The 14,850-nt window shown below is 45.9% G+C and overlaps 1 protein-coding gene across 9 annotated transcripts in view; it reads right to left on the bottom strand.

Annotated features, from left to right (window-relative positions):
• Positions 1-270: 270 nt before the first annotated feature.
• Positions 271-14,850, bottom strand: part of LOC143218411 (uncharacterized) — a 641,385-nt gene continuing 626,805 nt past the window's right edge. For 5 of the 9 annotated variants that reach the window (XM_076443569.1, XM_076443587.1, XM_076443571.1 and 2 more), the window contains 7 exons: positions 12,285-12,497; positions 9,196-10,830; positions 8,441-8,683; positions 6,211-6,666; positions 4,803-5,081; positions 3,546-3,815; positions 271-3,398 (listed from right to left, as the gene is read on the bottom strand). In XM_076443569.1, coding sequence (XP_076299684.1) covers positions 3,208-3,398; positions 3,546-3,815; positions 4,803-5,081; positions 6,211-6,666; positions 8,441-8,683; positions 9,196-10,830; positions 12,285-12,497 — 3,287 coding nt within the window. In that variant the 3' untranslated portion in view covers positions 271-3,207. Of the gene's footprint in view, positions 3,399-3,545; positions 3,862-4,802; positions 5,082-6,210; positions 6,679-8,440; positions 8,684-9,195; positions 10,831-12,284; positions 12,498-14,850 lie in introns of those variants that run through there. The other 4 variants (XM_076443575.1, XR_013011059.1, XR_013011061.1 and 1 more) reach the window with 4 other exon arrangements.

The raw sequence follows: 14,850 nt of genomic DNA, 5'->3' as shown, positions 1-14,850 counted from the left end.
GTCGACTGACTGTAATGCCAGTGCTTTTCCTCGGACCTAACTTTGTGTGCAATCGGTCCCAGCGAGAGACCACCAGACGCGATCTACATCGGTCGGTAACACTGTCTGGCGGTGCTTGGAACGTCCCAATAAATTGTCTCAGGAATTCTTCAGAGGCATCCAGTCCCTTCCCCGCACTCCTCCCCCTTGCTTTTTGCCGGGGCAAGACGGAATTCAAGATGGGAATGCCACGGTTCGGGAACAGGCGCAGGACACAGATAGCACCGGGGCTCACGTTGTAAATTGATCTTTATTACAAGAAATTACATGACTAATTTGTACATATAAAATATAAATATAGTACAAGTACTATGGTACAGTAGACGCTTGTGTGTGGTACATTGTGTCTTGTTTTCTGTTGTGTGCGAGCACGCGATCGTGTGTCCGTGTTTGCGCTCTCCTTTCATCGGGAGACCGGTTTTATTCCTTAATCGTTAATCAACTATGGCGCTAGTATTCGTTTAAATCGCTACTAATTTGTATCCACGGTTCGACGGAGTGGCGCACTCGCGGCGACGCTTCTAACTCGAACGGAAGTGACAAAACCTGGGAAAAGGGGCAAGGTTCGGTGAACACTTGCAACTGGAAACGGTACAGGACATCGGCATCGGAAGCTAATCCTGTCCCGCATAATTCTTCGATCAACTGGAAGAACGTATCTCTAGGAAGCGGCTGTCGTTGCGTCGCAAGTGTACTGCGGATTCTCATGCACATTCACGGGAGTTGAGCATTCTTATATTTTCTTCAACAATTTCCAACGTTCTCGGGAAGATATCGAGCAACACTTCAGACATTGTTAGATCTTCACAAAATAAACATTTCCGCGAACAGTTTCAAGTATTAACCCATGCGCGAGCAATCGGCAGCACATTTTCTATAGTTACTTGAAGAATACTGTACATTTTTGCGAAAATATGGCAAGACTTCTTCGGATCCCCGTTCTCGGACGTTCTTCAAATTTTCTATACTGAAGTTTCGAACGTGTTTATACAGATTTCTTCGAACTTATATCAATTGCTCACGCAAGGATGAACATGGGAACGCTACAAGTGCATAGAATCCTAGTCACGAGCTGGACAAGGTTGAGTCGCAAGACGGGGTTCGGTAGAAAATCAACCGAGAAAGCAAAAGAAACCGCGAGCATCCCCTAAGGGCGATCGTTCGGGGGTTGAAGGAGGTACAGTGGTCGGCAGTGACGGGTCAAGAACAGTCTAATCGCACGGACGAATAGCGTACGGGTTCCTTTAACGACGGACAAAGACACTCGGCTTACATCGTTGGTTCCGGTAGCTTCGAGAACGATTTCTCTGGAGCAGTAGGGATCGGCTTAACTCGCGCTGCCTTTGGGAAACTGTCCGCGAATCGCAAGAATCGCTCTTGGCCCGCCGGCATGATCAGTCTGTGAGTTGAATCGGTGGCCCTCGAGAATCGAAAGATTCCCGAGACTTTCGCTCGCGGACCAACCGGTCCGAGGGTCGGAGGCATCTTGGAATCGGTATAAAAAGGGAGTTAAGCTCGTGGATTGGCAGTGCGAAGACAGCGAGCCAAGACCGCGGTTCGAGGACTCGACGAAGTTGCGACGTTGGGACTGCGAACTGGCCACGAAACCGCGATTTTCGTCGATAGCCCGGCTCGCTACCAAGCGTATCAGAACGCTGGAATCTTTCTATTTCTGCTGCGCATTACCGCCATTCCCGATTTATTTTCATCCCGTCTATTTTCACTCTCTCCGACGCTTCTCCCACTCCACACCCACGCGTGTCTTCCCGTGATTCTGACGTTTGAACTCGTGTAACACGCACCTTCTTTCTCTCTCTCCCTCTCTCGTTCCCTTTCTCTCCCTTCCGTCATGGCAGCGTCCTACATTTCACCAGAGAGCTCTCTCGCGTACCGAACGCGAACCATTTACAAATTACGAATAGGTACGTTTACTATCGAAAAGTAACTCTCTACGCCTGTGTTCAACCACACTCGCTGCTTCTCCATTGTCCTCTTGGTACTCGAGTTTTTTCTCTCATTCTCACGCACTCTCTCTCGCTCTCTCTCTCTCTCTCCGATTCTTTCTCTCTATCAGACACTCTTCGCATTCTTTCGCATTCCCATCGGTCCTCGCCACTCTCTAAGTGAATTACAGAGCCCTACGAAGTGCGGTAACTGCTGATAACGATTAAAGCTACGATAATATCTTGAATGAATGTGCGTGCATTAAATACAATGATTACGACGCGTTCTCGTCAACTCTCGTTCCACCTTCCTCTTGTCACTTTGTAGTTTATCCTAGGACTCTCCCCCCCGATCTTTTTTGGCAGTCTGTCACCTTCGGATCGTGACTGTGTGTGTGTATATGTGTCTCTCTTCGCGCTACATATTCGTTCTATGTTCATTCGGCTACGTTGGTTCGACGCATCTCGCTGTCGTCGAAGCTCGACGGGAACGGATCTCGTTCGCATTCGCTCGGTGATCGCTGATCGAGGGTTAGCGATCGTTCGAGACGGACCGGTCTGATTGTACGCAATTATTATTTTCCTATGATCGCTCCTCTCCGTGTCCCTCCGTCGCGATCGACCAGGAGACACGTTTCGGCACATCGGTACACCTCTCTTTCGATGCTGGTCGCCCGGTTTCGACGCAGCAGACTATATTCGCTAAGTTCTCTCCGCTGCTCTCCGACTGGCAGTGTTCGTTTTTGCCGGAAGTCGTGTCCCGTTCATCGGTCCTTCGTGGGACCAGTTAATTTCCCTAAAACTGCGGCCCTGGCGATCGGTATAAAAAAATGCAGCACCATCTCTCAGTACGCTATAATTATTTAAGTCAACAAAGTTTCTTTTTCTTTCTGTCCGCGCGCTACGCTAATTCAGCCAACGATCGTAAGCGTCGCAAGAACATCTTCGACCGGAAACGATGGAAATGGTTCCCGGGGAGGATGGTCGAAAGCTTCTTCCCTTATTATCGATTACACGTGTAACAATAGCGACGACGCACGACGACGATCACGACGATATAACTATGCCATTTTAACAACTATTGGACGGAGTCGAGCAAAGCCGTCCCGTTCCCCGTCCGCCATCATCGGCGACCTCGCTCGTCTCGTTTCTAATCGTGTCGTGGATGACGATCCTTTCCTCTTGGCGATCAGCACGCGGTGGTGCGTGCTGATCCAAGTCTAGGTTATGTGATCCGAATCCCAGACGGCGATTCCGCCTGCCGCGTACACTGTTGCCGGGGACAAGAGTCGAAGCAGGTGACCAGCAGCACGTGACTCTTGCACGCCTCGACGCGTTTCTGCAGGATGCACGTCTCTGCCTCCAACGCCTCCAGAAACGACGGGTCTCGCCAGTCCATTCCGTTCTCCACGTGAACTGCAACAGCACCGTTCTTTGTTAAGCGGTCGTGTAATAAGACAAGTGTGGAAGATTGACGCTAGAACGATTCAGAACTAGAAGCGACTAAGGACGGTGCTCACTTCTTGACTAAACCTGTTATGTTTAAAGGTGGAGGTGACTTACGGTCGTAGCTCCAGCGATCATCGGGCACCATCAGGCGCTTCTTAGCGGCGCGGAACTCTAGCCTAAGAAGGCGCTGGCGTAGTCGCAGGTTGTGTATCCTGGACATCGTGCCACGTGGATCCGAGCGCAACTGCGCGCGCCTGTCCAGGATGTCCACGTCCTCGCTTGTGTAGGCGAGTATCCCCGGGACCGCGGACGGCTCCCTTGGCAGATGGGCCCGGCACTGGGCCCGTGACCGGAGCCCGCACTCTGCCGCCCGCTGTTCCACCGCTGAAACACCCGCACAACGTCGAGGTTAGAACCCCCAGCGCGCCACCTGAGGAGAACCATCGTACGGGGGGACCATTTTAGAGGGTTTGCACATCGTTCTCGCGGACGTGTCAGCGAGCTACTTTATCAATATCGCTAGGAAACTTCGAAGCAGTGTGTTACCAGACAGGGGGAATTAAGGGGAATACAGTTACCCTCTCTATGCTATTGCCGGGTTAGTCACGTTGCAGTCACGTGACCGGCTTGTATCTGGGGGGAATGGCGTCATAGAAGGGATAATGTACACAGAGTGGGAGACAAGTCTTGATCTAGCGTATCAAATCATTTTTAATCGGATTATACAGGGATCTACTGCATATTGCTAATCACAGCTGACACGATTTCCCTATTTTTCTCTTAGTTTAACAATTTCACATGCTGCTATAATACAACTGCTATATTTGGATGGCATTACTCGCGCGTTATCAAGCATGCGCTAATCGACAAGGAAAGTCAATCTCGCTGCTCCCAGAATCGTTGATCGATCATTGAAAACAGATCCGCGGGTGCGTTTCATTTCTTCCACCGTTGGAGGACCGCCATGACTTGTTAATCACGGGTGACACGGTTTTCCTTATTACTTCGTTAATTAAAACGTAGCCCGGTGTTTGAATGGTACAGTTTTTCGCGATGTAGCGTGACCGGCGAAACGTGGTGATAATTCAAAAGCTGTATCAATAGCATGCACGAGCAACCGTGTTGATAATTACGTTCTCGTTAACAGCGAGGAAAAGATTGAAAGAGCGTGCGATTAAAACGTGCAAAAAGATCGAGTTCCGCATTGGAAATAATTCCCGGGTGTACTTTCAGCTATTCTTGCGCGGCGGCCGATCAGCGGTATGTTTGACTGGTAATTAATTATTCCTCCGCTAATTGAAACGGTTCTGCGAACGCCGTTGAAACTCCGCAAAGAGAAGGAAACGTTCCTTTCGTTGGAGAAATATCCACTACCTTGGTGTTCCTGAAGAGCGCTGGTTTGCCTGGAGGAATCGCTCGCGATGCTGCTGGTCTCGCTGTCTCTGACAATGCTGTCGTAGCCAGAACTCTCGGCCCGATGCCTAGACAACGTGGCCGGCGATAGTTTCGCAGCCCGGGGCGTGGAATCGGCACCAGAATCGTAGCCCTCCTTATTCAAACCCAACGAAGAACCCAAACTGGTGATCTTGCGTTGCATTCGACCCGAAGACGGAGCCGGCGATGGAATCGACAACTGCAGCGGAGCTGTTGCTGCAACACAGAAGTTCCATTTCAAACGAGAGCACCCCCAGAACTTTCGAACTTATTTCTTAGACCCGACCGCTGCTCTAGACAAGTGCGTAAGTTTCGGACGGGATCACGGACCTGTGGTTACGCAGACCTCAAGTGGCGCAACTTGTTTTACCGATTTTCGGGCGATGGAGGAATTTGCTTCAAAAGTAGTCGCGATAGCTCAACTTTTAGATATTTAAGCGCGTATTCTGGTGGTCGAGGACGTTTTCTCACCAATTTTTTCGGAAAAACTATCGAACTTTTTGCGAAAAAATTTTTATGTCTACTTTTATATCTATTTTGCATTTGCACTGGCTTATCTGTGGTTGCAAGGAAAAACGCCGCATGTCACAATTTCAAAAAATTTGAGTTTATGCATTCATTGAGCTTCCTAGTATAGGATTGACGTATTTACCAGAAAAAAATGTCACGAAAACAAATTCGAAAGGCTCGAAAAAATAATACAATTTAACCGATGTTCTATGTCGAAGCATTAATGATCAAAACTTTAAACGGCTATATCTCGAAAGTGAAAGTGTGTGACATGCGGCGTTCTTCCTGACAACCACAGATATATTTCCTGATTTCTGGTATGCTTTTGTTTCTCATTGTATGTACAGGTTGAGTTATCTAAGACTGAAAGAGAAAATGCCTTCAATATTTATGGGCCTCTATAGCAGAGAGAAATACTATTTAACTTTTGTGTTTCACTAAAAGGTGATTTGATGGTCAACTCTTAAACACAGTTAAAATTGTCTATTTCATTTCGGTTGTGTACTAACAAAGATAAGACATCCCATCTAAAGAACATGGTTGCAAAACAAAAGTATTCTAGTGTTTTGAAAACGTCTTGGTGTGGCATTCAAGAATTCGTAATTAAGAATACAAAATTTAAATTCTGATGTCTGCAGTGCTTTTCAAGGTTATTGCAATGTTAAAAAAATACAAGCATCATGTACTCTCTTCTATATCCTAGAACGTTTGTCTATGAGATTCTACCGCATCACCTATAATTTTCCAGTAACGAAGTTTTGCTCAGAGAACGGGCAATTCAATGTACTGCGCGCAGCAGCGGTAAACGTGTTGATGTATAATTAGCGTAATCTACCTTGTATCTTGAGATCTTCTTCAATGTCCGACTTGCCAGTGACAGTCCTCTCGGATCTCTCGGCCGCAGTGAACAACTTCTTCGCCTCGACGTACTCCTCCTCCGGATCGGAACCCGAGGCTCCGTTTCCCGGTAGCCTCTCGACCTCCTCTTTGAGATTAGGATTCGAGGCGCCATCGGGATGCCTCAGACTGGAGATGTTGCATTCACCGAGCTTGCCGCAATATCTTCTCGGACTGGCTATGTGCGCCACGCTGTTCGGGTACCAATAGGAGGCGGTTGCCGGCCTCGACATGCTCTGGCGACAGTTATCGCAGATTTTCTCCTGATCGGACTTTCCGGCGATGTACGCGGGTTCGCTGTAGATGCTGCCGTGATTGCTCGCATTGTCGTTGAACATCATGTCCGAGAGGGACAGAGATTGACAGCGCGACGGCGGACGGAAGACGGGGGCGGCTGGAATTTGTCCTGTGTTAATATTATATTTGCTGTAGACCAACGGCGGTTGGCTGACAGTGTAGATTCATTTACTCGGCGATCCTATCTCGACTAGTTACTAGACTGTCTACAGAATTTGAGTGCTGCCGGCGGGGTCGCTCGAGATACACAGTTGGCGCAACAGATACGTTCGCATGCTGTGGCTGGTGGCCTTGATTATTAGGTAAATTCTCTCGAAAACCCAGCAGAATGACATGTTACCGATTTGTATGAAATTTTAGTAGAAACGAGATTCTACAAAAATATTTTACATGTCATTTCCACTTCATATGGTTCGTTTTGGAGGGCTGAAAGAAATACTCAAGCCCAGAATAAGATGTTAAATGTAAAAAGATAAAGGAGGTATTTTTCGCGATCGCACTATTTTGAAAGAATGGTAATTATTTTTCTCGGCGCACAGGTTCGATCAATTTCTACACTAAATAAAACACTCCACTTTTGTTTTCCTCCAATAAAATAGCATTTGGCATCTTGCTGATTCAAACCCGAATCGGAAGCGTTATATGGTTCGAACTCGGACTATAACGTTTCATGCCCCTCAAGCTATATTCATTTAGTGTAGAAATTGATCGAACCTGTGCGCCGAGAAAAATAATTACCATTCTTGTAAAAAGATAAAATATACAATTTTTTGAGTAAGGTGGAGTGGGGTCAGTCCGTCTACGGGGCAAGTCCGTTAATTGGTTATTTTTATTATAATATGAACGAAATTTCTCAAGCTTGTATTTATTAATGTAGTATAAGTTCGACATAGATGTCGCCCAAGAATAAAGGTGTTTTCCTCGCTTAAATCAACCAATGCCAAACAGTCACGTGCGAGGTACACGTACAACTTTGAGGTTATCCTAAACGTGCAATAGTTTATAAGTTATTCATATATTCTGTGTTGTTATTTTAGGTAAGTACAACAAATATTGATGTATGTTTACATTAAATAAACCGTTTTTATTGTATTTTTAAAAATTTATTGAGACAAACACCAAGATGCACTTGCCCCGTAAATATTACTACACGGGGCAAAGTCCGTACTATCACGGTGGGGTAAGTCCGTACTGTATGAGTAACTATAAAACTAAACAATATATTTATTGCAATGAAAAGCATTTTGTAGCAGGCTTGGTAATAATTCTTTTCTTGCCCCGTAGCACTTGAAACAAGGTTTGAGAGCATTTTTAACTCTCAGAGATGCTGTTGCCCCATTTTCGGGGCAAATGCGTAGTAGTTGACACTTTGTACAATATCCTATCAAAATGGTAATTTTCAAGTAAAATTAGAATCCTACATAATACAAATCCATCAGTAATATCTGTGGCAAAAGTTTGATACCAAGAACGTTAAGTTTTTACATACCAGACTGAAAATACATCAGTTTAAAGTCCAACTTTGCAAAAAGTAGGGCGGACATACCCCACTCCACCTTAACAATGTTCCTATATCTCTATGTTCAACCATAGGCGTTCCATATTCTTTAATTTCGGACCAATATAGTTAAATGATAGTACTATCGCGAGACTCTACACAATTTTTGCATGCGTACAACTCTTTTGAAAAGCAAATTATAATTTGGCGTCCCGAGAGGAATATCTCGAATCCCACTGTGCTCGAGTAGCTCATCCGGCAGCGATTATTGTTGAAGAAGACAATCGAGACCTCCTCCAGTCAACAGCAAAGGCTCGACGCGATGATGGTTGCATCGCTCGCAGCACACTGGAATAAACGCGTGTAAACTTACATGGAGCTTCTCTAACATTGGAGGAGTTCTCCCTCTGGTAAGTGACGGAGTTGGAGACGTTGGCCAGCGCGAGCTTGCTCTGGTAGAGCTCGTGCAATCGTGCCAACTGGTCGAACTTGTGCCTGGTTTCTTGCTCGAGGAAGTCCTCGTGGTCGAAATACGGCCTGGGCAGCACGCCCGCGCCGACTGGTGGTGGATACTGCGGTCTGTACCGTTCCGTGTCTGACATCACCGACATGGAGTCTGGAAGTTGACATACTTTCTTAGCGTCTCGAGCGTTCGTCGAGAGAACGGCCGAAAAAGAACAGCTGAGAAACAGCGATGGAAAGAGCGATGGAAAGAGTATTTATCCCTAAGAAGCTCTTTCCGACCAGAGTTCGAAGACGGAAAGTATTAACGAGTAATTATATCGAGCCGCTTCTTTCCACCTCTCTCTCTTTCTCTCCTTCGACGTGATTGTTTTCCATCGGCTGCGCTATTAGAGTCCGGTGGACCTAAGAGTCGGGGAACAATCTCCGAAGGCAACCTTCGAGAGTGCTCGAAATAGAAGAGGAAGGAAAAAGGCAGATTGATCGCGCCGTGGTAGGGGATGCACCATAAACTTCATGAAATATCGTCGAGGAAAAACGTCCTGTAGTCACTGTCTTGTTACAATCTAGGATTAAGTCGAATCCCTTGGGAACGACTGGAAAAAGCAATCGGGACGTTCGGAGAAAGACGAGTCTCAACGAATATAAAATATATGCGATGCTTACCAGTGAAGGTTGAGACTACAGTAAGATTCTCCTGGCTGAGTATTCGCAGAGGATGCTCCTCCTGGTCGCTCTCTGGAAGAGGATTCTCGCCCATGCACATCGCGATGTCCTCCTCGGTGACCTGGAGACACGAGTCCTGCATTGGTACAGGCTCCAAATCCTCGACCTCGACGATCTCCAGGATCTCGTCCTCGGAAGACAACGAGTGTCTGGATGGCAGCACGATGTCCTTGTGTGAGAGGTTCAGACTCTCCATCGAGACCTCTCTGCTGACACCGTTGCTGAGCGGTTCGATCAGAGGCAACGGCGGTGGCACGACTATCTCTTCGTCATCGTCCTCGTCCTCCTGCAGGTCAAGCTTTCCCTTATCCACACCATCGTCCATCACCGGGCTAGCCGTGAGATCCAGGCCAGAGTCCGTATTCGATTTGACGTTCAACAGGTTCAGCTTGACGCCCAGCTTCTCGGTGATGTCCTCGATTTCGTTCGCCTTCAAACTATCGCTCTCCGCCGTCGACAACGAGGTGTTGTCGTCATCCATACCGCCGCAGGTCTTGAACGTCGTCAGCTCCTTGAACTGCGACGACTGGCCGGACGACTTCGACGACTCGATCCTAGCCGCGGCGTGTTTGCTCCTCTGAATCTGGGACGACTGGTTCTCCACCCACTTTCTAATCATGCTTTTCTTGTGACTGTCCATGAAACCGTAGCCGGTGGAATGTTGATGAGCATGCAGCTGCAGGGTAGGCGGTCCGGATAACTGCATCGGTCCGTCTATCCAGGTCTCCCTCTTGTGGTGCGGGTCCTTCAGCATGTGCCTCGCTTCCGCGACTTTCGACTTCGAGATCCTAGGCCCGTCTATCCACTGCTCGTCAGAGCCTCCGCTTGGAGCAGCGACTGGGATCTTGCTGCCAGGTGAATCGTTTATTTTCGAGGAGGACACTTTCGGGGCAGCACATTTCCTGGCTGGACTGGCCTTCGGTGTGGCAGTGTGCGCCGGAGATGTTTGCTTGGACGCTGTCTGCGTCAAGCATTTCACCGCCTTCGTTGCTTTGTGGACCGGGCTGCGCTCCTCGGGGATTTTCGACGGCCTCTCCGCCACTGAGCCGCGCAACGCTTTTCCCATGGCGCACCGGTTGTCACCAGAGTTTAAGCTGGGCAGGTAGACAGGTGGATGCTCCCCGTCGGTCGCATCATCCGTGCTCGGCCCGACGTAGATCACTGTGTCCGCGGACAGGTCACTGGAACTCGGATCGCACTCGCTGTTCTGCCTCGCCGCCTCCTCACCGGAACTTCCGCCGCTTCCTGTCCCCTGTGTACCACCACCCACGAACTTAATCTTCCGTCTCCTCATCCGGTGGATCCTTGAGGCAAGCTGCACGGTGGTTAGCGTCTCCGTGTAGTGCTGCGCGTTCGGCGAAACATGGGCGATCATCGCCGCGTGACACGTCAACGAACCGAGACACTCCTTCAGTAATTGGGTTAGCTTGTGCTCCTTGTATGGCAGATGCTTCTGCCCGTTGAAGATCGCGAGCAGGATGTTGCCGAGGCCTGACAGAGGGATCCCGCCTGACGATTTGCCCCGATCCGAATTGCCCAGGTCCATTAGGTGCAGCCTACTCCTGCCTCCGGCGACTGCGACATTCCGAACATCGACGATTTTATTTGCCGACTCTGGAGGGTTCGGCTGAGCCGCCCCTAATCAGCGGTTCGTTAACATAGGGTTGGTGGAAATTGTTAACGCGTGTCTACTGCTAGCCAGAAAATGCTGGTATACTGTCGAGCCGAGTATAACGACGTCAAAGAATTGTTTAAGAAGATTATGTATTTTATGTTGCATAAAAAGTAATGGTCATCCGTCCTAGGGGCGAATCTTCACATCTGGATCGGTGGACATTTGTAAGAGAAACTTGCCGCAAAATTGTTTATACCAAAGGAAATTTTTTTTATATTAACACCTTCTACGGTGAGTATAAACAATTTTGCGGCAAGTTTCTTGTACAAATGTCCACCGATCCAGAGGTGCGGTTTAACCCCTGGGACGGATGACTATTACGTTTTATAGAACAATTTTTTGATCGTGTTATACGAGAACCGAATGTCCACACATAAACTTCAGTTAAAGATGAAAGTCAAGGCATCAATTTTATCGATTTCCCTTCTGAAACAACAGCTCCTGAATTGCTTCGGTTTCATAGATAACGACCACTTACAAGGGGCATTACCTACGTGTGACACGCCAATTTTGAGGAAACCTTATACAGAAGTAGAGTTTATGGAAAAATCCAACCCCAATTTTATCTAAGTACCCATATTTATGATAAAGAGGTTAAACTATCATCCAAATGTTAGGGTAGACACGTTATTGGACCACGTAACTCAAAAACCGCATAATTCGTTCCTCGAACATACATATGTTGGATAGCAATGTGGTGTAATCAAACTTCACGGGATAACGATTGTTAACCACGTGATTTATCCAGTGTGAAATAATAATGATGGAACATCAAATGTGCAAACGCTAAATACAGAAATGCAGAAATGCCTCGATACATGTAAAAGAGATGTGCACGTTATTTGTAAAAATTTCTGATTAAAATGAGACTAAACATTCGGGGGATATTTGCTCGTTTAATTGACGATTCAGTTAATTTGGATCATTCGAATGGGTTCGGGTAATAGAGGCTCTACTGTATCGGGAATTAAACGAGTAAATATTATTCAAACAGTGCGGTGTCCGCGGTCAGTTCAATCAGAACAATATCGCGAATATGTTGCTACAACTTTCATATCAAAATTATTAAAAACAAAACGAGTAACAGTTCGGTCCCGACGCGACGTTTTCCCATATATATTGAGACGCAACCGCGGCTGTTAAAGAAGATCCTCGGCGAATATTTCCGCGATAAGTTACGCGAAACCGGGCATGTCACAGTTGGCCGATGTTCCTTGTTAGCTGCGTCAATTTTCCGCGAAGTTCGGAGTTTCGTGTAATGTTGGCGTGGCGCAAAGACAGTGCCGACAAACGCGGTTTACGAGCGTTCACTACGAAGAAGTCGTTTGGGAAAAGGAAAAACGGGGCCACTCACCTCCGCCCTTGCCGGCGACACTGTACTGATAAACGTGAAGGGTGTAGAGCATGTGTGCATCGCCATCCTCCCGTTGTCGTCCGGCAACTGCCGCGTCTAAATAGAACGCGGCCCGTTCGGCAGTCGGTGCACGAAGCTCGCTGTGCTGTTGCAGTTGCAGGCTGCCGAACAGCGGGTCGTCTCTCAAGTATACAGCCGGCGACTGCTCCGAATCTGCGAACAAAAAGTTACGGCAAATCACGTTACACGCTTCCTCTGTTACCTCTGCCACCCCCCCCCCCCAGGTGCGGCGAACTGGATAATTAATAATGACCCCGCGCACTCTCGGTTCATCACTCCTGTCCTTTGACGTGGTGGCGCGATCGAGCGCACCGTGGGAAAATAGTAGGCGTTGAAAGGCTTGCAACAATACAGAGGTAGCTCCGCTTTTTTATCCCTTTCAAAGAAGAGCTGTTTAGATCTAAACGCTCTTTGCCCGCAACTGGGCCGAGATATCTATTGTAGACAAATCCGTCTTTCAGTAAAATTGTGCTTATTATATGGGTTGGCAAGAAAGTAATTTCTGTATTCTAAGGTGCAGTAAAAACCGAATTTATTTATTCAAGCGATGAACTTTAATCAATAAAATATTTTCTTATTTATTCTCTTTGATCTAACAAAAGAGAAAATATCTTATTCATTAAAGTTCATTGCTTGAATAAAATTTGGGCTCTATCTCACCTTCGAATACCGAAATTACTTTCTTGTCAACCCAATAGTTCGATATATTTTTTTATATTGCCGACTGTTTGATGCAAGAATTATTCATTGTCAGCGTCACCTCAAGATCATGAAAGCACATCCATCTAAAAAGATTTATGACCATCTTAAGATGTCCATCATTGGGACTACCATAAGAGTAGGCTTTAATTGAGACACTTTTTGAAACGTGCTATAGTGTCAGAAATAATTGCGTGCGGACGTTGAAACGGGACATTCTATTTCATCAAAAAAGATATGATCTCTTGCTTGGCGTAAAATGGAGTTAGCTTCAAGTAATAAGCTCGATGGTTTCGCAACGGATAGCATTGCGTGTGTAGCATATTTAGTGTCATAAAGAGCCTCTGGAAGTACCGGTTTCTTTACATTTCATTATAGTAATGACTACAATAAAATATACTCTCGATTGAAAATTTTTAATGGGTATTCATTATTTCTTTACTTTGGCATAAGAGGGAGGAGGTTCTAATTTCCAAATTGTATTTATAGGAGAAAGGAGATTCTTATATCGTGTAAAAGATTATTAACACGAGCATTTGTTGATTAATTATAAGTTTATAGCACGGTTTGAAGCAGCTCAATTTTACATTGCCTCCAGTACAGCCTTAATGAAATTTACAATCTCTTGCAACTCGTATCTTTAATCTTTTAGTTTTAATCTTTGATACACATACAATGAATAATAAATTGACATAACCTTGCCATGTTATCTAATTTATCATGCATATTTGTAGGATGTGTTTTGTAATACATTACAGTAGAAATAATAATTTATAAGCGGAATAGATAATGCAGAGATTAGTGATACAGGCGTCATTTACCGCCTAAAATGAATTAAATCATTGAATAAATGAATGAAGGAATTACGCTGAAACGAATGAAATAAGTGTAGAAACGTTACGTACCTCTTTGCTCACATACACTCTTTAAAGAAAATTACGTAACGTTTCTTCCAACACCAAATTATCTTACTACATTGAACGGAAAATCTAAAATGACTCGAGTGACAACATTTTTAAAAAATCGTGAAATTATCAGAACGTCTGATAAGTCAGTAGTTTCAGCAAAATAATCAACAAATTGCAACGTCAGTATATACACCAGTCTATCCTCAGTAACAAGTGTCACTAATGTGTCACAAAAATATTTTTAGATACAGCTTATTATGCACTAACATGTTTACGTCGAATTGTACATGTAAGTCTCGGAGTACTGACCAGAAGTACAAGTGGCAAATAATGCATCGAACGGTTTGCAATGTCGATTGTATACCGCGCATAAAAATTCTGAATGTTTCTATCTCGGTTGTCAGTGAAAGTATGAAATTCCTCGACTAATCCACTATACAGAAGAAGAAGTGTAGCATTCAGGATCACTTGATTAGTACAATTGGATTATAGTAGTAAGCTGAATGAGCACTAAGGATATTTAATGATAGGTATAAACCGAGATAGTACAAAAGGAACATACTCTGTCTCCGTATACACACCAGAAACTTCTCAATGTCCCTCGTAAACCTTATGTCTGGCTATTCAGTGGTTGTTACTGTACATTCAATCTGAGGTCTCATTCCCGTCCCACACGTTTCCCAATTACCTGCAAAGACCATCAAACACGCCAACTATTCGCGAATCCCTGACCGAGACGTGAAGGTTTACGTCCATTCCGCGAGGCGTCGTATGATTCCACTATTTCACGGAAAAATCATATCCCACAGTGATATCCGCGAAACGGCTTCCGGTAAATTGAGTTGGTACAGGAATACTGTTGGAATTTGTTGCGAATTATAACTTACTTTATTTACCTA

This window comes from Lasioglossum baleicum, chromosome 2 (assembly GCF_051020765.1).
Source record: "Lasioglossum baleicum chromosome 2, iyLasBale1, whole genome shotgun sequence".
NCBI lineage: Eukaryota > Metazoa > Arthropoda > Insecta > Hymenoptera > Halictidae > Lasioglossum > Lasioglossum baleicum.
Note: the sequence above shows the minus strand (reverse complement) of the source record. Positions and strands in the feature narration are given on the sequence as shown.